Source organism: Delphinapterus leucas, chromosome 17 (assembly GCF_059928025.1).
Source record: "Delphinapterus leucas isolate spDelLeu-1000000601 "Yukka" chromosome 17, BTC_Dleu_Yukka2, whole genome shotgun sequence".
NCBI classification, from domain to species: domain Eukaryota; kingdom Metazoa; phylum Chordata; class Mammalia; order Artiodactyla; family Monodontidae; genus Delphinapterus; species Delphinapterus leucas.
Genome location: NC_143145.1, coordinates 30,401,491 through 30,427,031, shown reverse-complemented (window position 1 = coordinate 30,427,031; position 25,541 = coordinate 30,401,491). Strand labels below are relative to the sequence as shown.

The window sequence follows — 25,541 nt, the reverse complement described above, 5'->3', positions numbered from 1 at the left end:
AGAGGAATTAAGGAAACAATCCCATTTACCATTGCATCAAAAAGAATAAAATACCTAGGAATAAACTTACCTAAGGAGGCAAAAGACCTGTACTCTGAAAGCTATAAGATGCTGATGAAAGAAGTCAAAGATGATACAAACAGATGGAAAGATATACCATGTTCTTGGATTGGAAGAATCAGTATTGTCAAAATTACTGTACCACCAAGGTAATCTACAGATTCAATGCAATCGCTATCAAATTACCAATGGCATTTTTCACAGAACTAGAATAAAACATTTTTTAATTTGTATGCAAACACAAAAGACCCCAAATAGCCAAAAGAATCTTGAGAAAGGAAAACGGTGCTGGAGGAATCAGGATCCCTGCCTTCAGACTATACTACAAAGCTACAGTATTTGAAATATGGTACTGGGGGAGGGATGGAGTGGGAGTTTGGGGTTAGCAGATGCAAACGAGTATATATAGAATGGATAAACAACAAGGTCCTACTGTACAGCACAGGGAACTATATTCAATATCCTGTGATAAACCATAATGGAAAAGGATATAAAAAAGAATGTATATATGTATAACTAAATCACTTTGCTATACAACAAAAATTAACATAACATTGTAAGTCAACTATACTTCAAAAAATATAGTATGGTACTGGCACAAAAACAGAAATATAGATCAATGGAACAGGATAGAAAGCCCAGAAGTAAACCCACACACCTAAGGTCAATTAATCTATGACAAAGGAGGCAAGAATATACAGTGAAGAAAAGACAGCCTCTTCAGTAAGTGGTGCTGGGAAAACTGGACAGCTACATGTAAAAGAACGAAATTAGAACATTCCCTAACACCGCACACAAAAATAAACTCAAAATGGATTAAAGACCTCAATGTAAGGCCAGATACTATAAAACTCTTAGAGGAAAACATAAGCAGAACATTCTTTGACATAAAGCACAGCAATATCTTTTAAATCCATCTCCTAGAGTAATGGAAATAAAAATAAACAAATGAGACCTAATTAAACTTAAAAGCCTTTGCACAGCAAAGGAAACCATAAACAAAATGAAAAGACAACCTACAGAATGGGAGAAAATATTTGCAAATGATGCAACCGACAAGGGATTAACCTCTAAAATATAAAAAACTCATACCACTCAATATCAGAAAAAGCAAACAACCCAATCAAAAAATGAGCAGAAGACCTAAATAGACATTTCTCCAAAAAAAGACATACAGATGGCCAAAAAGCACAAGAAAAGATGCTCAACATTACTAATTATTAGAGAAATGCAAATCAAAACTACAATGAGGTATTAGCTCACACTGATCAGAATGGCCATCATTGAACAGTCTACAAACAATAAATGCTGGAGAGGGTGTGGAGAAAAAGGAACCCTCCTACACTGTTGGTGGGAATTTAAATTGGTACAACTGCTTATGAAGAACAGTATGGAGGTTCGTTTAAAAACTAAAAATAGAGCTACCATATAATCCCGCAATCCCACTCCTGGGCATATATCTGGAGAAAGCCATACTTTAAAAAGATACATGCACCCCAGTGTTCACATAAGCGCTATTTACAACAACCAAGACATGGAAACAACCTAAATGTCCATAGAAAGATGAATGGATAAAAAAGATGTGGTATAAGGATTTCCCTGGTGGCACAGTGGTTAAGACTCCACACTCCCAATGCAGGGGGCCCTGGTTCGATCCCCGGTCAGGTAACTAGATCCCACATGCATGCTACAACTAAGAGGTCACATGCCACAACTAAGGGGCCCACCTGCCACAACTAAGGAGTCCACCTACCACAACTAAGACCCACATGCAACCAAATAAATAAATTTTTTTTAAGTATGAATGGTAGCAAATATTAAAACAAAAAAGATGTGGTATACTTATACAATGGAATATAAATCAGCCATAAAAAAAGAATGAAATAATGCCATTTTCAGCAACATGGATGGACCTAGAGATTATCAAACTAAGTGAAGTAAGCCAGACAGAGAAAGACAAGTACATGATATTGCTTATATGTAGAATCTAAAAAAGTGATACAAATGAAATTATAAAAAGAAATAGACCCAGAAACATAGAAAACAAACCTGTGATTACCAAAGGGGAAAGGGAGGGGAAGGATAAATTAGGAATTTGGGATTACCATATACACACTACTGTATATAAAACAGATAACCAACAAGGACCTACTGTATAGGGTTAGGGTTAGCACAGGGAACTATACTCAATATTTTGGAATAACCCATAAGGGAAAAGAATCTGAAAAAAATAGATATATATGTACATATAGCTAAATCACTTTGCTGTACACCTGAAACTAAACACTGTAAATCAACTATACTTCAATAAAGACTTATGTATCATTCACACACAAAAAAATTTAATAGAAAAGAATCACCCAATTATCCTCATTATCATCAATGCTGGCTCATTAAAACAATTGAAAAGGGCCGTCACTTGGTCAATAGTAAACTACCAGGTTGCTCCATTATACCACCACCTTCCTAGATAATCATGTTTAGCATTTCATCAGGAAATTTGTTTCTTTATCTTTAAATGATTTTAAATGCTAAAAGTAGTCAATATAAATGTCTTCATAAAATGCAAAAATAGTTTCAACTTTTAGCTTGCCTGTTCCACAAATTTATAAAGTGATCCCTCTTTCAAACAAATTGAAAAGAATTCCAGGAAGCATATAGCCCAGGAACAATGAACATGGGTTGTCAGCAGACACATGTTCCAGTATCAACTCCACTACCAGATTTTGAACAAGTGATTTAACTTCTCTAGGACTCAGTTTACTTGCTTCTCACAGTCATGTATCTACTTCATAAGTGGTTGAAAAGACTTAACCAGAAGGAAAGTGCTAAATAAGTCTTCATTATTACTAGTAAGCACATGGTGTCTTTCACAGAAGAGCAGCCAGCGTTACTGAGCCCTCCCTCTTACTCTCAGAGACTCCAGCCACCTGGGATATGTCAATCATCCAATTCATATATATTGAGCCCCTATTAGAACGCCAAGCTCTTGACTAGCTGACCTCAGCCAATTAAACTGTGGAGAAGGTGAGACCAAGCTTTTAGATACAACCCCCTAAAACTAAAATCAGTTGGCAAATGTTTTATCCCAGTCATAGGTGCATCAAAATATAGCCAGCTCTCTTGCAGAGATGGCTTTTATTGAGAAGAAAGCATAAGAATCGAGAGACTCAGCAGGTAATCACATCTCAATTGTCTTCTGATAAGGGGACAAGAGGGCCACGGTCTGTGGTCCCTCTAAGGAACTATTCTTTAACCTTATCAAGTTATGGTCAGGTTATTAACTGGCTAGGAGCAGCTCTTTCAATGTCAAGCCACTTTAGGACAATAAGCTTTCTCCAGCAGGCAGCAACCTGTTAACCTTCTGTAGAATGGCCCCCAAGGCAAGGTCCCTCTTCAGGGAAGAAAGCAGCTCAGGAAAGTACTCTTTCAAAGAATGCCAATTGAAAGTGAAGACCTTACCCTCCCCCCTCCAAAAAAAAGACAGATTCTAAAACTTATCTAATAATGTGATTTTTGTTATTTTCTTTTCTCCAAGAGAAGCAGAAAGGTATGGTTAAAGAAACACAGGAATTAGACTCAGCTCAGCTTCATACTGTGTATCCTTGGGTAGGCTTCTGAACCATTCTGAGCTTATCTTTTCAATGGTAAAATGCAAATATTTATCTGCGACACAGAATTGTTAAGAGAATATTGGAATAGCCATTCCCACCCAGAGTTTGAGAAGAGGGGCTAGGCTGGAATAACAAAAAGTGATTTCTGAAGGCATTCAGAATCCCAGAATGTTAGAGCAATGATTTCATAGACTCTCTTAGTTTTTACAGGTAAGGACACTGGGGCTCAGAAAATGAGGCTCACCCATTGTCAAAGAGTAAGTTAGAATACCTGATGGATCTCCATTCTTGAGCCAGCTGTAGACAAAGCCAACAGAAGGCCCCTCTCTTCCTGACTAGTCACCATGATCCCGCTTTTCTGTCAGTCAACACTCCCCTGCTCTTCCCTTCAAAGTCTGGTCCAAAATAAAGGTTTACAATGCTTCTACTCATGTAGAAGCCAATTTCAATCAGAATCTTTTGTCAAAACTTTATCCACAAAATCAAAACATAAGGGAATTAGATTCTAAAATATCAAGACACAGTTATAAATTAGAATACCATATGTGCCAGAATACCTGGAATCTTAGAGAATTAGGAAGAGGGAGTTATGAGAAAGTAAAGGAGGCAGAAAAGGGGTCAGCAGAGAGTTGGAAGCATTAGAAGCCTGACCTGACAGCCAGTGTATTCTACCATGGTCAACTTAGTAGAGTCCATATCAGATATATGATTAGTGATTTTGATATTGAAATTAATGAGGGACGTGGGGGAAAATACACATTTCTTCACAATATCCTAATATGCTTAGAGGATATTAAGATGTGTCTTTTACTAAAGGCAAAGCCTTGTACTCCCGAATTAGCGACAGATAGAGACAACATAATTATTACACTGTAGCACTGATTCCCCAAGTGTAGCCTCTGAGCCAGCCATGGCAGCATTACCTCGAAACTTGCTAAAAAGGCAAGTTCTAGGGCACCACTTCCGACCTACCAAATCAGAAACTCTAGGGGAGGACCCAGCAATCAGTGTTTTTACAGATGACTCTGATGCAGCCTTCAGTTTAAGAACCACCTCACTTTACTCCCTTGCTGCCACTAGAGAACATTCTAAAACAAGTCAAGTGTCTGCCCAGCTTAGGGATTCTCCATCGTCTCTCAAACCTTACGTGCCAACTCTCAGCTGGCTACGAATGTCCTTTTCCCTCTTGCTCTTACTCACCCTACTCCTCCCTTTGGGATCATTTCAGATAATAATATACTCTCTAGAAAATCTTAAGACTCACCCACCTCCAAGTGCACATTAGCTGACATCCACGGGTTCCCTGAGTACCCAGTGCATCGCTGTCACAATTCCTACCACATTGTATTCCCTCGCATTATTTTCTAAAAACACACATTTGCCCCTGCATAGTGCAAGAAAGGTATGCATTAAGTGTTTGCTACATTTATACACTTTATTAAGCAGTCTAAACTATCGCCCAAATTATAGTGTGCCCTCTCTTTCCTCACCAGATAAATACATACTATTAGCACCGGGCAGACTACCCAAGTGCCCCCTTCATGATTACGCTTCCTTGACTGTAGTGCAACCTCTACTCCAAAATAAAGAATATGATAGGCTCCTTCAATGATCCCTAATCCATTTGCTAGTTTGCTAAAGATCAAACCTAAAGTAAAATAGCTCTAACACAATACATGATTTAGAACATTTCTGGTTTCTTTCTTTTTTTTTTTTTTTTGCGGTACGCGGGCCTCTCACCGCTGTGGCCTCTCCCGTTGCGGAGCACAGGCTCCGGACGCGCAGGCTCAGTGGCCATGGCTCACGGGCCCAGCCGCTCCGCGGCGACTTCCCAGACCGGGGCACGAACCCGCGTGCCCTGCATTGGCAGGCGGACTCTCAACCACTACGCCACCAGGGAAGCCTTCTGGTTTCTTTTAAGTGTAATCAGAATAGTCCCTAAATTTGAATATTATTTTTAGTTGGAGCAGTAACAATCATTTATCATCTCCAGGTTTCCCATCAAGGTCTCATCACTGGCACTTTCACACATCATGCTCATCCATTTCCTCTGGACCCCCTAACTCTTCACTACCGACCTAGCTACCCAGGCTAGACGGTGAAGGAAGGAGAGAATATAATTAAGTTACACAATTTCCATACCATTTCCAACAGTCATGAAAGACTGCTCTCACTTAAACACTAACCTCTCCCTTCTCTTACCTCTCTTATAATCATGTGACACACCAACCCCATTTGCCTGTGTGCTTCAGCAGCAGTTTAGGTAATGGTGCTATATATTACTGTTGTCTAATTCTGTATCGGTTTCACATGCAACCCAACTGTGTATTCAGTCAATTTGTAAGTATCTTCTAAATAAAGACATTCTTTAGTTTTATTTTACTTCTCCTGTAATCCCACAAATACTGAGGTTACATCAACATATTTGTTAAAGGTCTGCATCTTCACAGATCTTTAAACAATTATAAAGACTTTATGGTACTCAGAGTAATTATATAGGTCCTCTTATTTGTAGTTCACAATTATCCAGATTTGATTTAAAACATCTTAAACATATTTCTGTTAATTCTAAATACCTTGATCTTTTTTCAAATGCATCATCACACTGCATGATTCAAGAATGGCAGGGGTTTCCAAAAGGACTCAAACTTGACATGCAGTAATTCTTTAAAAACACCTAAACACTGATCTTGGGGTTCACAAATTAAGGGATGGTTATACTTAACTTTGAATTTTCTTATACATTCAAAATTCCTAGTTTTTAAACCTATGTCTTTTCATTTCAAAAACAAATTATAGTATTCTCCTGGCCCAAAAGATATTTCTCACAAAGTGCCAAAACAAGGGCAGAATCATAAAATATAGCAGAGTGAAAACAAAAGTAGCAAGTTCACTGGATACAGAACTGCAAAATTTCATTTCCATAATTTTTTGCTTGCAAATGAGTTTTAAAAATATACTGTCTCTGGCAAGACAATTATATATTATTTTCTTATACATAAAAAATTTTACTAGTCCATTTTCTTTCACTTCAGCCTATTTTTGATCCCCTTCCTTTTACATGAATTAAACAAAAACCTTGACTAACATGAGGTAGATACTATATAGATTGCTGATTAAACAATTGTTTAATGTCCAAGGCTAATTTCCTCAGTTAGGTTTTGGATCCTATGTTCTTCTGTCTCTTTAATGATTTTGTTGCCTTAATCATCCCTCTCTTTCTCCACTTCAACTGGCTATTTCCCATTCAAGTCTCCCTCCATCTTACACACACACACACACACACACACACACGATTTTCTAATTTGTGAGCCTTCTAGCTATCATCAGATACTCTTTTGCAACAAGCTTAGCAGGGAAGGGAAAGAGAAGGAGGGTCTACAGTCACCTGGCTGCTTCCCTAAGACTCAATGTACTCCCTGAAACCGTAGCAATCAGGATAGCACTCCAACATTAACAATGAAACAACTCCCATTGAGGTCAACAACTCTTGTTTAAACAGTACAACTTTGACATTGACCCCTTGATACTTCAAGTCTTCCTACTTGCTTCTGGGACATCATTCTCTAATTTTCTATTTTCCTGGTGATTCTGTCATGGCCTCTGCCACAGGCTTTTCTTTCCTTGCTGTAAAATGTCCCCATTCTTCAGGCTTCAATCCTCAGAACTCTTTCTCTCTCAGTTGATATTCTTTTCTTCTTCTCAATAATTCCGTTCAGATCTCCCTTGACAGCTCCAGACCCTTACATCTAACTGCTTATTGGGTATCTTCCTCCCCAGGATGTCTCATACTTCCTCAAGCTCAACATGCCCCAAACCAACCATTCTCCACCATCATGATCTTTCTCTCCAGCAAATATGCTCTTCTTCCTATATTTTGTACCTTGATAAATTCTACTCTCCAGCTCTCAAGTCAAAATCATAAGAGTAATCTTAATTTCTCCCTTCACTTTTGGCTAACATCCTCCAATTGGTTATGAAGTCCTATTGATTCTTCCTCAATATCTCTCTCCACTCCTCCATTTCCACTATAACTATCTTAGGTCATTTATTCATTCAAATAGTTACTGAGCACCCAGTATGTGTCAGACACTATTCTGCATAACAAGAGCCTGAACAATACAGACTAAAAATCCCTTCCGTCTTGGAACTTGTGTTCTAGTGGGAGAGGTGCACAAAACAGATAAGTAAAATATGCAGTGTGTTAGTCAACCATAAGTGCTAAGGAAAGAAGGGAGGGAAGGAATGAGTGAAGGAGGGAGCAAAGAAGAGAGGGAGGGATAAAGAAGAGAAGGAAAAAAGGAAATATTGGAATAGAGAAGGTTAAAATTAAATAGATTGGCCAGGGAGGGTCTAGTGAGGATACAGCTGTTCTCATTTTTTTTTTTTACCCAGAATATTGATCTTGCTGCCTTCATTGCAGACTCCCCTCTGACCCATCTTCCATGCAGCTAAAAGAAAAATATTTCCCAAAACCATAACCTTTATCATCCCCTTACTTGTAATGCTTCGTTGACTACTTGTGGCTTTCAGGATGTTTCTACTACCTAAATTTAGCACATAAGGTCTGCAGTGACCTAGTCCCCACCAACCTAACTAGTTTTTTAGTTTTCTGATTTTACAGTGGAACTGCACTCAACCACCTGCATCTTACTTCACAAGGAATGATTTTTTTGTGCATCTCCATACCTTTCCATGTGTTTTTTTTTCCTTTTTTCTACCTATAATACTTAATCCTAATAATTCTGCAAACACCCTCAGCTTTTTTTTAAGTGGCAGCTCCTTCATTGCTGAAATCCACCCAACCATTAGAAAGTGCGTTTTACTTAGTTGGTAACTTTATCCATAAAATAGAAACACCATAATCTACTTTCCACACTTATTTGAAAAATAAAATGAGAAAAAGTACATCTAATAGAGTAGCTGGCACAGAATGGAAGCTAAATAGTTAGCAGCATTTACCACATAATACACTTTACTTAACTATCTGTCTTTCCACCTAGACCAGGCTTTCTCAACCTCAAAACTACTGACATTTCGGGCCAGATAATTCTTTGCTGCAGGAGGCTGTCCTCTGCACTGTAGAACGTTGAGTGGTACCCATGGCCTTTGTCTACCAGGTACCAGTAGCACACCTCCACTTGTATTAACCAAAATGTCTCCAAACACTACTAAAGTGTTCCCTAATCGGCAAAATCACCCCTGGTAGAATGTCACTGCACTATGCCATAAGCAACTCAAGGACAGAAACTAGTTATTACTCATTATTGTATCTCCAGGTATCTAGTACCAAAGTCAGCACATAGTAGGTGTTCAATAAATGCACATCAGTAAAAACCACAATCCTGCCATCTAGCACCATAGATTAATTTTACCTATTTTTGAAAAGTATGTAAATATTATTTTATAGCCTCTTTCACCCAATGTTATATTGTGAGATTTATTTATGATGCTTCATGTTGCAGTAGTTCATCTCTACTTCTATATATACTTTTTAAAATACTCTATCGTTTGGACATTTGAGTTGTTTCCAATTTGTAGCTAGTACGCTTAGTGTCATCACGAATAATCTTTTATATGGTTTTGGTTACAAGTCAGGATAGCAGTTTTGTTGAAGGAGAAATGGGAGTGATTGGGAAGGATATAATGAGTGTTCTTGGGGTACTGTTAACATTTCTTCTTGAGTGATGGTAACATACGTGCGTCCACTTTGTGATAATTCATTGAACGCTCCGTTTATGATCTGTGAGCATATTCTGTGTTATCCTTCACTTGAAGGTTTTTATTTATGTTACTAAGAAAACAGTTGTGCAATTAGAGGAAAAAAGAAGGCCAAGGATTCTGGTAAATATTCTGCAATGCCAATATTCATGAGAAAAATAAATGTTTACCTTCACTTGTATCAAAGAAAAGCATATTAAAACAAAAAAAGATGCATTTTATCCTTTTTGTCACTAATACCCAGTGTTGGTGAGATGCAAGGGAAAATGTCTGCTATTAGTAAAGACATGAATGAGTACAACTTTCCCAGAAGGCCATTTGGCAATATATATCAAAAGTCTTTAAAATATATTTTATGCTTGTATCTCAATTATATCTCAGTAAAGCTGGAAAAATATGCTATGTTTAAAAGCTTATCTTATGAAAATAAATCAGAAAAAACGTGTAAAACTATACATGTGTGTATAAGCAAAAGAATCTATATACAAGGAAATTCTTCATATAACTGCTTACAGTGGTGAAAACTAAAAGCAAATTTTCAACAGATAATTAGCTAGATTATTATGGTATATCCATTCAGTAGAAAACACGCAGTCATAATTAATGACATGAAAAAATGTTCATAATTCATTAAATTAAAACAAGTTACAAAACAGAATGATGACTCATTTGTAAGGAAAGAAAGACATAAATATGCACAGAAACAAAATGTCAAGAATAGAAGCCAGAATATTACTCAGCCATAAAAAAGAACAAAATAATGCCATTTGCATGGATGGACCTAGAGATGGTCGTACTGAGTGAAGCCAGACAAATATCATATGATATCACTTATGTGTGGAATGTTAAAAAAAAAAAAAAGATACAAATGAAATTATATACAAAACAGAAATAGACCCACAGACCTAGAAAACAAACTTATGGTTACCAAAGGGAAAAGGGTGGGAAGGAATAAATTATGAGTTTGGGATGAACATATACATGCTAATATATAAAGTAGATAACCAATAAGGACCTACTGTATAGCACAGGGAACTATACCCAGTATTTTGTAATAACCTATAAGGGAAAAGAATCTGAAGAAATAGATATGTATGTATAACTGAATCACTTTGCTGTACACCTGAAAGTAACACAACACTGTAAATCAACTCTACCCCAATAAAAATTTTAAAATTATCTAGAGAAAATTATAATTCCTAGCTAAATTTAAATGTTAGTCTGAGCAATAAATATTATTGTATATATATACAGGTGTGATTATAAAAAAAAATAGAAGACAAAATGTTGACTTTTGTTATCTCTGAGTAGTATTTATTTTTGTTTCTGCTTTTTATTTTTTTAAAGTTCTATGTACTTTCCAAGCTTTCTGCAAGGAATATGTATAGCAATTTTTAAAATTAAGCTTTTTCATGTAAATGAGTTTATCAATGAATGAGAAAGAAAATATGAGAGAAATCTCACCCAACAGTATCAGAGACAATGGCAACTCAGTGTTGTAGTATGTTTTTTCAATGATTATTGAATTGGTTTTTAATAAGCATGTTTGAATTTTATAAGATCCACACTGTATGGACCAAGAAGCCAGCCTCAGCCAATATTTTATAGAGCAAGGCTTTCTTTGGAAGAAAGGTTTTTCTTTACAATGAAATCTTACTTTACTGATTAGGAAATAGATGAGCAAGTTTCACTTAGAGGATTTTTTAAAGCTACTGTTGCTTGAAGTATAATCTTCTCTACTGTCTAGCATTAATCTTCTAAAACAAAAAGTCAATATGATTTCAAATTCTAAGTTTGTGACAGCTTTTGCAATTTAAATCTGTCTCATCCTCTGTATGGAATACAAATAACAATGCAATATATTTCAAGCATCTATGAAAAAGAGCCAATATTACTAAGAATGAACCATAATCATCTGAAGTCATATACTGAGAATTAAGAAATAATTTTCCACTTTCACTTTGCTTCACAGGAGCCTTGTTAATAAGCACTTCCCGCTTGTACCAGATAAGTAATGATTTCTAGGTCAGTAAACTGCAACATCGATTGCATTCACTTACGATAAGCATAACCATAGCAAACCCATTTTCACGTGTAGATTCTCTTTCCAAGGCTGATTTACAGTCATTGCTCTCCTCTCCATTTCTGAGAAAAGGGATCAACTTAACCAAAATGTTTGTGTTAAGCCCTGCCTTGGGGTATCTCTCTAAGGAAGACCCTGTTGATAAGACTATGAGGTATTGCTGAATGACCACCCATTCCAGTTTGCCCAGGACAGCCCTTCTTTACACCCAATGTCCCTGCATAGTTATTAACAGCAGCCACTTTCAATCCCCAATGTCCCAGGTAGAGTAATAAATTATATGGTCACCCTATTGTCCATACACAGCGTGTAGAGTGCTAGGCATAGAACTTGGAATAAATGCCTGGAGCTATCTACACTCTTATCTTCCTTGTGCACTGATAGTCTGGAATAAAAAACACACAGAATATTCATGGACTCAAATCCACCCCCCCCATAGGTGGTCTAAAGCAATCTGAACAGGAATCCATTTCAAGATGGACACATCCTCCTATGAAGGTTCAAAAACTATGAGGATAGACATTACTAGCTAGCCCAAATCATACACCTTAAGGATAAGGTACATATTTGAAAAAAATGGCCAATCTATTGATACTCTGGGGGAGCCGTACCCCTCTAGTTATTAATCCCAACCATTCCATAAAATGGAAGTCCATACAAATCTCCTCTAAATCCATGTTTCTATCTTGCTAATGGCAAAACTGTTCACCTAGTCACCTTAGCTAGAAACCTTAGTATCAAATTTGATTCTCTCTTTATTCTGTGAAATTAGTTACTAAGTCTCATTGATTCTATTCTAAAAGTCTCTGGAATTCATTACCCAAAAACCTTTCATCAGAACACAATTTCTCATCTGCAATTGTTACAATAGCCTTCTCCAATTCATTTCCTGCACTTCTGCAAGAATTATCTTAAATAAAGCAATTGCTTTAACTCACTGTCTGCTCAGAACCCTCAGATAACATCCAGACTTCTTAACATTGCACTCAAGACTTTTATCATTTGCACTCAAGCCTCCCTTTTCATCTTCAATTCCAACCACACCTCACACTAAGCAGCTACTACTCAATGGTTCTCCAGGGATGGTACTGCTCCCCTGGGAGGTGTCTGGAAATTTTTAGGGACATTTTTTATTGTCACAGTGATTTAGGGGAATGAAGAACATTTACCGAGCAGGGACTAAGAATGTTAAATGTCCAGCAATGCAGGCCAAGTTGCCTTGCCAAGATGCCAACAGCATCCCCAAAGGAGACTTCTTGTTTCCCAAACACATTATTTTTACAAACGTGTCGCTTCTTCTTCCCAGATTCTATATAACCTTCCTCTAGTAGTTCTGCCTTCTTTCAAAATAACATTGCCCTTGGATGATAAAATTCAAACTCTCTTCTTACCTAAAGACCTCAGCTGATTTAACAGTCATGCACACAGTGTGTTAATTGGAGATAATTAAATCACTCCCATAACATACCAGTTGCCTGCTGATCTAGTACTTAGTGTACTGAATTATGATTAAACATCTTACCCATCTGTCATTTCACTCCATGTTCCCCTTTTTTCTCCTTCTAGCCCCTAAAATTTGAGCTCCTTAAAAAGGGGGATATTCCTTTGGTATCTTACTCATTTTTTTAAACTCCAATTTTTACCATTTACCCAGCAGTTAAGAATAATTCTATAATGAGAAGTGACTTTTTGGACTAAAAGGTAAAAAACTGTACTTGCGTTCCTATGTATAGAATGCCATTCCCTAATAACCTTTTTGTGGTTGCTAAACTTAGAATACTTTGAAGTAAACTAAATATTTTAGTTATACCTTTTATCAGCAGTGGTGTTTTAAATTCATGTATTAAATTACAGATTAGACTAATTCAAGTATTACAAACTCAAGTATAAGAGAAAAAGAAGCTACAGACACTGTGGTAAGCTCAAGAGGATGTTCGCAATATAAAGGTATTTAAATCCCTTTATTTTTTGATAAGTGCTGAGTATGCCTTACAAAGATCTGCCTACCATGCTTGTGTTTGAGATACATGCTATGAAAAAATACTTAGGTAATCTTTAAAAAAAAGTGAGTGTATACAATATACTTCTATACAAGAGATAAAGTAAAAGTGTTCTTATACCACCTCACTTATTTTTTTTTAAGTTTAAACTATTTCTGTAGCATATTAAAATTGTACTCTTTCTTAATCAAAATTTTCAACTTAACTCCCCCTAAGTTGCATAAACAATAAAATAGGGTGGACAAAAGTTGACTGCTCACTTGCACATCTGTTCATATCTGGGGCTCGGTGTCCATAGTACCCGGATGGGCAGGAATGCAGGCACTCTCCATACTGGCGCATGCCTTCTCTTCGAAGAAAGAAGAATAACTTCTGTTGACATCGGCTGCACCCATTGTCCTTTGAACAAGACAAGCATCCCTTGCAAATGGGATTTGATACATAACTAGCTGTAAAAGAGAAAAGACAAAATACATTTAAATATGAATATGATCAGACTTCTGGTCAATGCAACATGCTGAAAAGACAAGTGTCTCTTGTCCTTTTACTTTAATCACATAGAAATGCTAAACAAAATAACCTCTGCCACCCTCCAAAAAACAACGGTTAATACACAACCAAACTTAGAAACAAAGAGGAAACCCAGAGACCGAGTTGGGGCTGGAAGCTCAAACTGAACGGCTTATGGAGATGCTAGAGCAGACAGAGGCAGACCTCAGGGCAGGGTCCTGAGTCCAGACCAAGAAATATGCATGTAGAATCACGTTGCTATAAACTTGAAACTCACACACTATCATAAATCAACTATACTTCAATATAAAAAAGAAAAGAAATACGCATGTAAAGAGCTGATGCTTGTCTCTATGGAGACTGGAGTCGTAAAGGCTTGTGTGTCCATGGAACAAGCACTAGAAGCCCCCACTCCAGCTGGCCAGAGAAGAGGTTTCCAACCCTGGATTGAGGCATAGAGGACGTGAGCACAGGAGAGAAAAATATAACCCATAAGAGAAAGCTACCCCAAATCTATGAGACTTCCAAGTGTGGTATCCAAGTTTAAATCATCAATGTAGTATGGGGTCCCTAAGTCAAGAGGTTAACATAAAAAACTTGCCCAGATCCAGCAAAATCCACAAAGAAAAAAGTATGAAACAACCCTACAGAAATTTTCTACAATCCTGAGACTGGGACTACAACCTGGGACTTTCATGGAAAACCACCTTAACATCAAAATGAACAAATCACATGTGCAAGCAAACCTCAGTGAGGAAGAGTCAGTCTGAGTAAGAGATTTCATTCCTAAAGAATCAGAAATAACAGAACCATCTGAAAATGACTTTAAAATGAGTATCTTTAGAGTATTTGAAGAGATGAAATGACTAGAAATCACACGGGAAGAAGCAGTATCATAAAATGGGCAAATTAGAAAAATTAAAATTCTAAAACTGAAAAACATTCTAAGGCAAGTTGAATGGTAGACTGGGAGAGGGACTTAACTAGAAAACAGGCTTAAAGAACTGTGGCACAAAACAAGATATAAATATTAAAAAGGTAGGAAGCATGTAAGAAAAAACAGTATCTGAAATATATGAACCTTATGAAGTTCACTACAGCTAGTGACAAAAATGGTAATTGAAAAGAAAACAAATTCCGTTTCTAGCCCTGGTATAAAATTCAGAAATGATACAATCTGAAATCCTAGTATAATTTCCAAAGTATAAGAAGTTCATGTAAGGTCATAAGCTTAAGGCCACACTGACTTCATTTTATTGAGTTAACCCACAAAAGAAATAAGACAAGGAACAGAAAATTCATCAATTATTGAAACTTTCTGCTTTGAGACTACATCCTATTTGCCCTACATATAATCTTTATTGCATATAAAATTAATACCAAGCCGACAGTATTCAGATTAGCAGCTATGCAACAAAGCACACTGTATACCACACCAGTCCTTATTTATAATGATTTAACATCCAGTATATTTACAACTACTTGCCGCAGACCTACATAGGTTTCAGTTCCACAACATGCTCTCCCCACTTCTGGGCTCCCTGACTTGTTCTTGCAGCCTCTCTTCCAGAGAGATTCCCAAACAAGGGCTTAGTCTAACCTTTCAGAGAAGGGGCCAAAGAAGAACCAAGACACTCAGGACCAGAAATCATGGTCAAGATGACCCTCTGAATTGGGCATTAAGATCTACTTCTTCCCACTTATTCCAGGACTTTGTTCTATCAACTGTTCAAAACTGCTTTTATTTACATAGTGTTAGAGACTTTCTCTTGCTTGCAAAGCTATCTATGCTTCCCAACTAATTTCTTATTTACCACCTTATTTTCTTAAACCTGCAATTGTGGAGCAAAACAGAATCAATTCAGATCAAAAATCACCTCCTCAGATAGAATTCTTAATAAAATTGTGGCAAACTTTCCAGATACCCCTTTATATATGTACGCATATACAGTATTTATAATATGTAATTGGTATTTTTCATAACTGTGATCAGACTTTACATGAAGTATGATAACTTGCTCAATTTCAATCAAGTTGTGAGCATCTTCTCATATCAATGAATCAGACCAATATCACTCATATTTCTTGGAAGTGTCCATTTTATCTGCAGCCTCAACCTACCATCCCCACCCATGTAATTATCCCCAACACTGCTTTTATGAAGACCACAACTGGTTTTCAGATCCTCAATTCAAGACCTCATTCTCAGTCTCTTGTCCTCCCAACTCCTGTAGCCGGGTCATTACTGAAAGTTTTCTTCCTCTTCTAGATTAATGAGAATGTCTCCTTCTAAAGACTTAATTCCAGCCCTCACTCTTGTAATTTCCACTAATCTTCTCATAAGTCAGGTCCTTATTACTTCTCACTTAGACAGTTATAGTGCCCCAACTCCCCACGTACCTCTCTCTACGTTCTATTGTTGGCTCAGCTCTTCTGCTTTTATTTTCATCAAAGGATTTCTGTTACCCCTTACTCTCATGAAATAATTATGACTTATAAAGCATTTTCACATAGCCAACTGGAAATAAGGTTAGACTATTTACAATTTCCCCAGCTGCCTTCTGAAGAGGTTTTATTCTCCCATTTTGTTATTAGTGTCCTGAGCAGGTTGTAAGGAGTGAGTATGTAAGTTTCAAAAACTGGGATACAGACAAACTTTTGTGTAAGGAAGGGGTAAAAACTGAGAGTGGGGTGGGTAGGGTGCAGAACACAGGATGAAAAGGACAGAACTAGGAAGACTCAGCAGCTGTATGATGGATGAAATGGCTTTGGCAGAGGAAGTGGTGACTGGGGAGAACCCAACTCATTTTAATTTTCAGGGCTGCCTAAGAACATAACCCACCTTAAGCACAAAGACCCTCTGGCATGATATTTGGGGAAGCAATTTATGACTCTCTTGTGAAAGAAGAAGTCCTTATGTAGGAGCAACCTGGAGACTAAGGCAAGGGCAGGAGTTGCTGCATCAAAGGCAGCCCCACACTGCAGGGTCCTCTGCAGCACGTCTAAGAATAGTTCACTGGCTGCCTTCTGCTCTGCAACTTAACTACAAATGTGAAAAGGTACTATCAAGGTTGTCCAAATCCCAAACTTAGTTTCATAAGTAAAAGGAGAATTTGGAAGATTTACATACATAGCAAAATGGTTTAAGGAGAAGGTTCTCTGTACCACAGTCATCACAAAGTAAAACTGAAGCTATACTTACTTTCAGTTCAAAAGTTAAACCAAGAGCTCTTTATCACTATAAATCACACTCTGTAGTAAGAAGTATGGAGAAAAGAGAATTACAGAGCTAAGAGAATCATCATAAATTAAAGGCTTTTTTTTTGTTTTATGTATCAGAAGCCAACTTTCATCCTGACCACAAAGATTTCAGAGTCAACAAATTGTACTCTACATTTTTAAAAAGGTATTCTTAAAATCAATAAAGCATTGCTTTATTTACTTAAACCTTAACTGACAATGAAAATGAAATAGGGAATACTTACCTGAGTCCATATCTTAGATATCTTTATAACCCTACACAGGAGGAATTCTCTTAAAACAAAAGTGATGTGAGCCACACCCAACCTAAGTGCTCTCTCTTCCCTTCCCCCAATCTTCTTCAACCGTGCTCCTCAATACTGAAGGACAAGAACACATGTAATTTTGGCAATTTGAAGCTTTGTGCCCCAAACCTCAAATGGACTTTTTGGTTTAATTAACTGTTGTCCAATGTCAACTATCCTAGTCACCTCTATGTTGTACGTCAACAGCTTAATTCAACAAGAACTTCCTCATCCATTATATGGTGACTACACCAATCTCTGTATCTAAAGCCAGGCAAAAATAGACCTTTAAGCATGACTAGAGTAATTTATTTTGTCAGGATCTTAATAAGTCAAATGGCTCTGCCTATTTCTATGAGATTTAATTCAAGTTTGCAGGTGAATAAACAAATCTTAATTCCCAGCTTTGATGACTGTGTTTATTTGCTCTCCCCATAAGCTTCAACTTTTCCAACCCTAAAGCCTGCTGACATCCAGAGCCTCATCACTCCAACCAAAACACTTTTCTAAATCTAGATCCACCCAAAATTCTAAAGATGAAATATATCACATAAAACATTAAAAATCTTCAAAAAGGTGCTAGACAGTGGTGTAAACACAAATCCACACATATCTCCCTGACAGGGAAAGGAATATATGGATATAGAAAACAAAACTCATGAGGCAGAAGCCAAGTAACAATTACTTATATCACTAAGTATATAAGGAGACAAAAACCAGTATAACTCAAACTCTTTACTCTTTTTTTTTTTTTTTTTGAGGTACGTCGGCCTCTCACTGTCGTGGCCTCTCCCGTTGTAGAGCACAGGCTCCAGACGCGCAGGCTCAGTGGCCATGGCTCACGGGCCCAGCCGCTCCACGGCATGTGGGATCTTCCCGGACAGGGGCACGAACCCGTGTCCCTTGCATCAGCAGGAGGACTCTCAACCACTGCGCCACCAGGGAAGCCCAAACTCTTTACTCTTGATTCTAATTATCTGATTTGTATTCCTCTTAAATGGCAAAGTAAGTTTGGTTTTTCATGAATCCTGATATTTTAAGTTTGATCCTTTGTTAAATCAAACCCAGTTATTCACATTTTATCCCATAGAACATTTTATGTAGGTGTTGAATGCCCATCTGTTTCTAATATACTCCTAATACATTTTAAAAGTGTTCCCCTGTTTCTGTAGTAGGCCCTGCCAAACAAGAAGAAATCTAAATTCCTGCTAGGTGAAGGCATCCATTCCTGACAAAGAGTACAGATTTCTAATCCTGAAAATAATGGGACTGAACAATGGGCTGTTGGCATCTTAGCCTTACTCCATATTTGCAGGTTAAATAATGTTACAAGTTGAACAGCTTTTTAAAAAATGAAAAACTACTATTAACTTCATTGATCAATCTTATCATAAAATTGCTAATATATTTATCTCTGCCCAATCCCAAATTCAAGATATATATTTAGAAACCAAAACCCTATCTCTGGCACCAATGACAGGGAACTTGCATGTCAGATTCTATACAAATCAAGTCAGGCATAGATCCTTCCACTACAGCTTGGCAACACTGGGATAAAAAACCATGTAATCATGTATACTCCCAAGCTCAAACTCAACTAAGCAATCAAGGTCGTGAATTAAGGAGCCACACAAGATTTGACCAAAATGAGAAATGCCTATCTTAGGATACTTTCCTTAGTTTTACATTAAATTGTAAATATTTATAGAAAATAAAATAATCTGATCTTTGATGCAAAGACAACAAATTTTAACACTCTGGATGCTCACCATTATAATCATTATGCCTTAGAAAATGTTAAAATTATGTTTTAACATGTTAAAATTAACATGCTAAAATTAACAATGTTAATAAAGCTTTGACAGAGATAAATTTCTAAATGTCCATTAAAGTTTTGGAGGAGGTAAAATAACATGAATTTAGTCTAGAAAAACTTTTGAGAATAAAGGGCAAACGTGCCAAAAATTCCAAAATTTTATAACCTGTAGAATTAAACCATATTTTCTCAGAATCTCTTTATCTTTTATCATGAGTCCTTCAATAGATACCAATATTTTTAGGAAAAAGGCTTACAAAACTTTTAACTTCTCAAAGTACTAGCTTTGAGAAACCCATATTAATTGGCTGCCTGAAAATGTTATTAGTTGATAATTAATACCATTGTTTATCCACCTAAAACATGTTAATTAGGAATGAAAGAATGGATATATCCTTACCTTCAGAAGTATTCCTTAGGAAAATAGTATTTCTAAAGATTTATAAGCCTCCTAAAATACCGAAATCATCTCTAGAGATGAATATTCTTAATGACATCAGGATTAAAGGAATTTAATCAGATGATTTTGCTGCTCCTACAAAAGTGTGTGTCTCACTGTATAAAAACTCAAAGCTACTAGACTTTAAAATATGGAGGGAGAAAGTTAAGTAGAATTACAGGTTTATTTTAACACATGAAGTGCTAACATCTTCAGAAAAAATGAGGAAAGGGACCACAATTGTAAGCTCCTGATTTCTCGCCAGTGTCAGCACTACAGCCTTTATAGACTCGCACCTCAGAAGCACAGTTACAACCACGATTAACCATGGCTGTAGTGTGCTTAACTGGACGGGGTATTTCTTTTTCTTTTTTTTTACACATCACAGGAAGCAGAAAGTCTGGATGAGGCATGTCATGCATGCTTCAAGTATAAATTAACTAAGACGTCTCAGGGAAGTCCAGAATACTCGATAAGGGCAGGTCAAGGAAAGATGATGAGCTAAGATACGGTTGCAAAATAAATGTGGATGGAATCTTACATAAGTATGTTTGAGGGCACAACGAACCTATCCAGAACACAATAAAACACATTCCCCTTCTAATTTAACACATCATCATTAATATTCAAGAGAGTCTGCCAGAGCTGGAGGGAACTGAAAGAATGTACCAAAGCAGTCACTGCAATCATCAGAGGAAAAATTACTTTGGTTCAACACATTTTACCTTGAGACCAAGCCGTATCCCTTTAGCATATTTCACCCAAAACGTGAGCAGCTGAAGCAGATGCAGGTCACACATCTGGTGATAGGAGCCAGAGATTTCCCAAAAGAGCTTCTGAATGCACATCTTACATTCAATGCAAGGTACTTAAGTGTTGTTTTTTTTTAAATCAGAATCCATCAGGTCCTGATCCTCAGGGCTCAGGACCACAGAGAGAAGCTCAAGGAAAGTTGAAATGAGCACTTTGATGTGCCAGTTCTATGTACTGACCAACTAAACATGAAGTAGAACACAAGAATCTGAATGAGTTAAATGGGACCCAGAAACAGGTTTCCAAAAACTGTCATTAACACCCAACGTCAAGTAAAAAGACACAAGAAAAGATAAAAGTAGCTATGTATAGACTCCAACAAAAAATTAAAATCATGAGCCCTCAAGTTAGCATATACAATTCCCCAAATGGTGCAGTATTTCTCATAATTAACACTCACTGTCGAAGCCAAGCCCTGGAAGAATTATTCCTCTTCCCTCCACACCCCCGCTACAAACTCTGACACAAAAATCTTAATGCATATTCCTATGCTAGATGTTAACGCTGACAGGTAACAGGGAAATATATACAATTAAGGGTCAGAACACCCGCATCCCAGAACTAAACTATTAACATAAGCAAAATACCAGAATCATAAGCTCTTCAGCTTCTACAACTGCTAACACCAGTAACATTAATTAGTTGATGAGAAAAATATAAGATGGTTTGAGATTTGCTCATTTTCCCAAAGATATATGATGTTCTGAAACAAGGGAAGACTCATATTTTATGTTGTATAAAATAAGCCACCTGCTTGAATCCGTGACAGAGAAAAAAATTTACTCCATAAAACTGTTCTAATGCCAGAGGAAAAGTAAGCGTAAAGTTATAATGTATGGGATCCTCTAAGCTGTGGCTAGAAACTGCTGTGTAGTATAGATCACTCATGCCAAGGGTTGGCTTGGACTTTCACAACGTACTTAAAAGACCCTGTGGAAATGTTGACAGAATGTTGGTGCTAATGGTAACTCCAACATGAGCAGATCTAAATAGATACATTTATGAAGACTGTGAAACCACCACTTTCACATGGCCCCATGTTTACACAAGGAGATAATCCAATTATTTAAACAGAAAAAAGCAAACTGCTCATAAACAGAGCCAGATTTTTATTCCATAAAGTACTTAAATACTTCTTATACTAACACTACTTCAAAATAGTTTTGCATACTTCCTAAGTACTGTAACTTAAGTGCGCATAGCGTCTGACCTACCCAACTGCCTATAGGAAAAACTCCCCTTCCTGTCTATTCAAAGATTAATAGAATATAAACTAACTCCTGCTTATTTCACGATTTTAATTTTAAAACAATAAATGGAAAGCCAACTGGATGGCTTATTTGCTGTCATAAACACAGCCCTCAAGAACCACCCATGCCATAACTAACCAGATTAAAGACTCCATGTGTTTTAGATGTGGAAACTCCCATGGATTATACCACTGTGTTTTAAAATTGGGAATGAACACTGTTAGCTACACTGTTCTAGAGAAAGGTCTCTTCAAACAAAGATAATTAAAAAAATTTTTTAAGTTGCCTTAATGAAAAACACACTAACAAACACTTTGGGTTGACAAACATTATTATGTAACAATTATTCCGGAATACACTATAATGCAAAAAAAGGTGAAAGCTTTATTATACTCAGTGTAGGTCGCTGTGGGTAAAATATTACTTATGCTAATAAAAATCAGAATGATTCACTACTAAATCTTCAGGCCTACACAGGATTTAGTTCTCAGTAATTTTTAAATCAATTGTCTGTATTTAATATTTATCAACAGTTCATTTTAACATGCTTTGTCAGTTTGCTAACTTCACAGCAATCAATACCTTAGACACAGTTTGCAATCTAGCTGCTTAACCATTCTTGCTCTAAGAAGTTATATCTATTCAGAACAAGAAGAAATGAAAAAGAGAAAAGTCAAAATGGGGGTGGGGAAAGAAAAGAAAATGAACTTGGGGAAACATTCTAAGTAATGTTTATTACTCATAATTTCTGTTTATCAAAAGTGAATAAACAGATCAGAGAGTTTAAGAAACCTTTCCAAAGTCATACAGTTTGCTAGTGACTAATTTAAATCCAGTTCTGACCTCTGATTTCAAAAGCCATGTTTTTAATTTCCTCATTAAGAGATATGTGTACAGCACCTAGGGAAAAAATGCATTGTACCATGATTAAAACTGTGAGAACTTTCTTTCAAATTAGACTGTACCCTTGTAAGTTGCTCACTGCCCCTGTGCTCTGTTTTTAGCTACAGCAAAATAATCAAAGTTCCTTTTGGTGATTAGCCACTAAAAGTACTATACTAACTCTTTCCTAACATAACTAGGACTATATTAAATCTCATAAACCAACAAAATTAGGATGTCATCCACAAAAACACTTCAGAGTCAAACTGCTGATACAGCACAAAGAATAATGGGGGAAACTGAGTTACAGGTTTCTTCTGGCAGAGGTTAAAGAGAAATCTTCAAAATTATAAATGGAAAGTCTTTAACTGTTTGGGCATACAGGAAAAAGCCAGCACTCTACTCCAATTGACAAGTTCAAAGAAAAAACATCACCCCCAAACCATGCAATTTCCTGCAAATGGGCCACTCTCCTCACTGTCTTTGAAGACAAATCGTGTCCTGGACAAGGGGCCTTTGAAGTAACACAGCAAGCATACCTATGTAATTAGAAAGGCTCGTTACGCCATCCAAATGAGCACAACTAGACTTTAAAGATGCGCTAAAGTGAAGAGGCTGGACTGACAGACTGACACAAAGAGTTTGAGAGCAGTTTGCCCCTGCTCATTAACCATAATTCTCCTTCACTCCCTCCAAGCCTCAGAAGCCAAAAGCAAACTCCATGTGCACTACTGGAAAACTAAATAGTGTTTGGTCACTCTCAAAAAAGTGGCAAAACTGTATGTATGCATGTTTACAGACAGAGATGTGTATATAGATACCTACACTTATGCATGTGTATATAAATGTATGCATATACTATTTTTCTGAACCATTTGAGTATAAGTTGTAGACATTACACTCTTTTACCTCTAAATTTCAGTGTTCAGTATGTATTTCCAAAAACGAGGACATTGTCTTATAATATCAGCCATATTGATATGATCCAATACTATTTTCTAACCCCCAGTCCATATTCAATTATCCCAATAATGTCCCTTATATCTACTATTTTCCTAGACTAGAATCCCATCCAAGATTATGCATTGCATTAAGTTGAACTATTTCTTCAGTCTCCTTTCATCTGGAACAGTTCCTCTTTCATGAGCTTGACATTTTGGAAGATCGGTTATTTACAGAATATCTATTTGGCGGACTGATCTCACATTTGGGGGATTATGTATGAATTGATGTTATGTCGTTTTCTCGTGCAGGTCAAGAGGCACTTGATGAATTTGGTTACATTACTGGTGATATTAACTTTGATCCCTCGACTAAGGTGGTGTCGGTCAGGTTTCTATACTATAAAGTCACTATTTTTCCCTCTATAGGAAGTTTTTTTTTTTTTTTTTGAGGAGATATAGTGAAACTACATACATATCCTGTTCTTCAAACTTCCACACACTGGTTTTGGCATCCACCCGTGATCCTTTTGCCTAAATCAACTATTCTTCTGATGGTTATCAAAGGTGATTTTATAACTCCATCATTCTTCTCCATTTATTAGGGGGTGTTCTAGTGTTAGGAAGAGCTTTCCCTTCTCCTTCATTTATTTCTCTGCTTGTTTGTTTACATCAGTAGGGAATCGCAGATTTTATTCAGTGTACTATCATCTGTTACTGTAATCTGTGCTCAACTTATCCTAGGTTTGTTCACTGAGAGCCCTTTAAGGTGCTGTGGATTTTAAGTTGCATTTTATGTGCACGCTACCAAGTGCTTAGGGGTAGAGAAGAAGGAGATCAAATTTATCCTGGAAGAGCTAAGAAATAGGTGGTAAGACGAGTTGCCAGTTGGAGCAGGAGTTTGCCAGCTGTAGGGGGATATCCCAAGGGGAGGACTAGTACGGGCACAGGTGTCTGCACAGGAATGGGGGATGCTGAACTCTCTGTCCTTGTATGTCTGATAAATCTTGGCCTATCTTACTGACAATCTATCTTTCAGACAATAGCAAAAGGAGCCACTCAATACTTAACTTGGATACAAGAAAGAATTTGCTGAGAATATGGAAACTATGATGTTACCATGGGGTTTAAAAGAGTCGAATATACAGAAACTGCGACCCTAGAAGTAAAATCCAAGACTTCAACGATGGATTTTTTTTTTAAGTTTGGAAGGATACAGGTTTGGCTTTGCAGCCAACATTTCTAAGTTAGAAGAGGAATTAAGAGGATTTTTCAGGGCTTCCCTGGTGGTGCAGTGGTTGAGAGTCCACCTGCCGATGCAGGGGACACGGGTTCGTGGCCCGGTCTGGGAAGATCCCACATGCCGCGGAGCAGCTGGGCCCGTGAGCCATGGCTGCTGAGCCTGCGCGTCCGGAGCCTGTGCTCCGCAACGGGAGAGGTCACAACAGTGAGAGGCCCGCATAACGCAAAAAAAAAAAAAAAAAAAAAGAGGATATTTTCAAAATAATAATCAACTCACATAATCCCAATGGAAAAAGAAATGAACGATATTCTATTAGAATTCAATAAGGTTTCATAGGAAGTCCTCTGATGAATTCAAACATTTTAAGCAACATGTACAAAAGGATACGTTCAGGAGAAAAATAGGTTAGTCACAAACAAATGTGAGGAAGGCTAAATTTTCCTAGGAAGGCTAAATTTTCCTAAGGTTTATGGGGAACTTTTTTTTTTAAGAGCAAAATAACAAGATGAAATTGTTCAGTCCAATTATTGATATAACGTAATACTAGATGAAAGAGGTAGAAAAACTTATTTTCTGCTTTCATTTTGTATTTATTAAAAACAAAGACCTTCAAAGCGAAAAGGG

General features: G+C 37.0%; 1 protein-coding gene across 1 annotated transcript in view; it reads right to left on the bottom strand.

The window, feature by feature from the left end:
- Positions 1-25,541, bottom strand: part of RSPO2 (R-spondin 2) — a 161,403-nt gene that overhangs the window by 73,612 nt on the left and 62,250 nt on the right. The window contains exon 2 of the mRNA XM_030759888.2: positions 13,739-13,927. Coding sequence (XP_030615748.2) covers positions 13,739-13,927 — 189 coding nt within the window. The remainder of the gene's footprint in view (positions 1-13,738; positions 13,928-25,541) is intronic.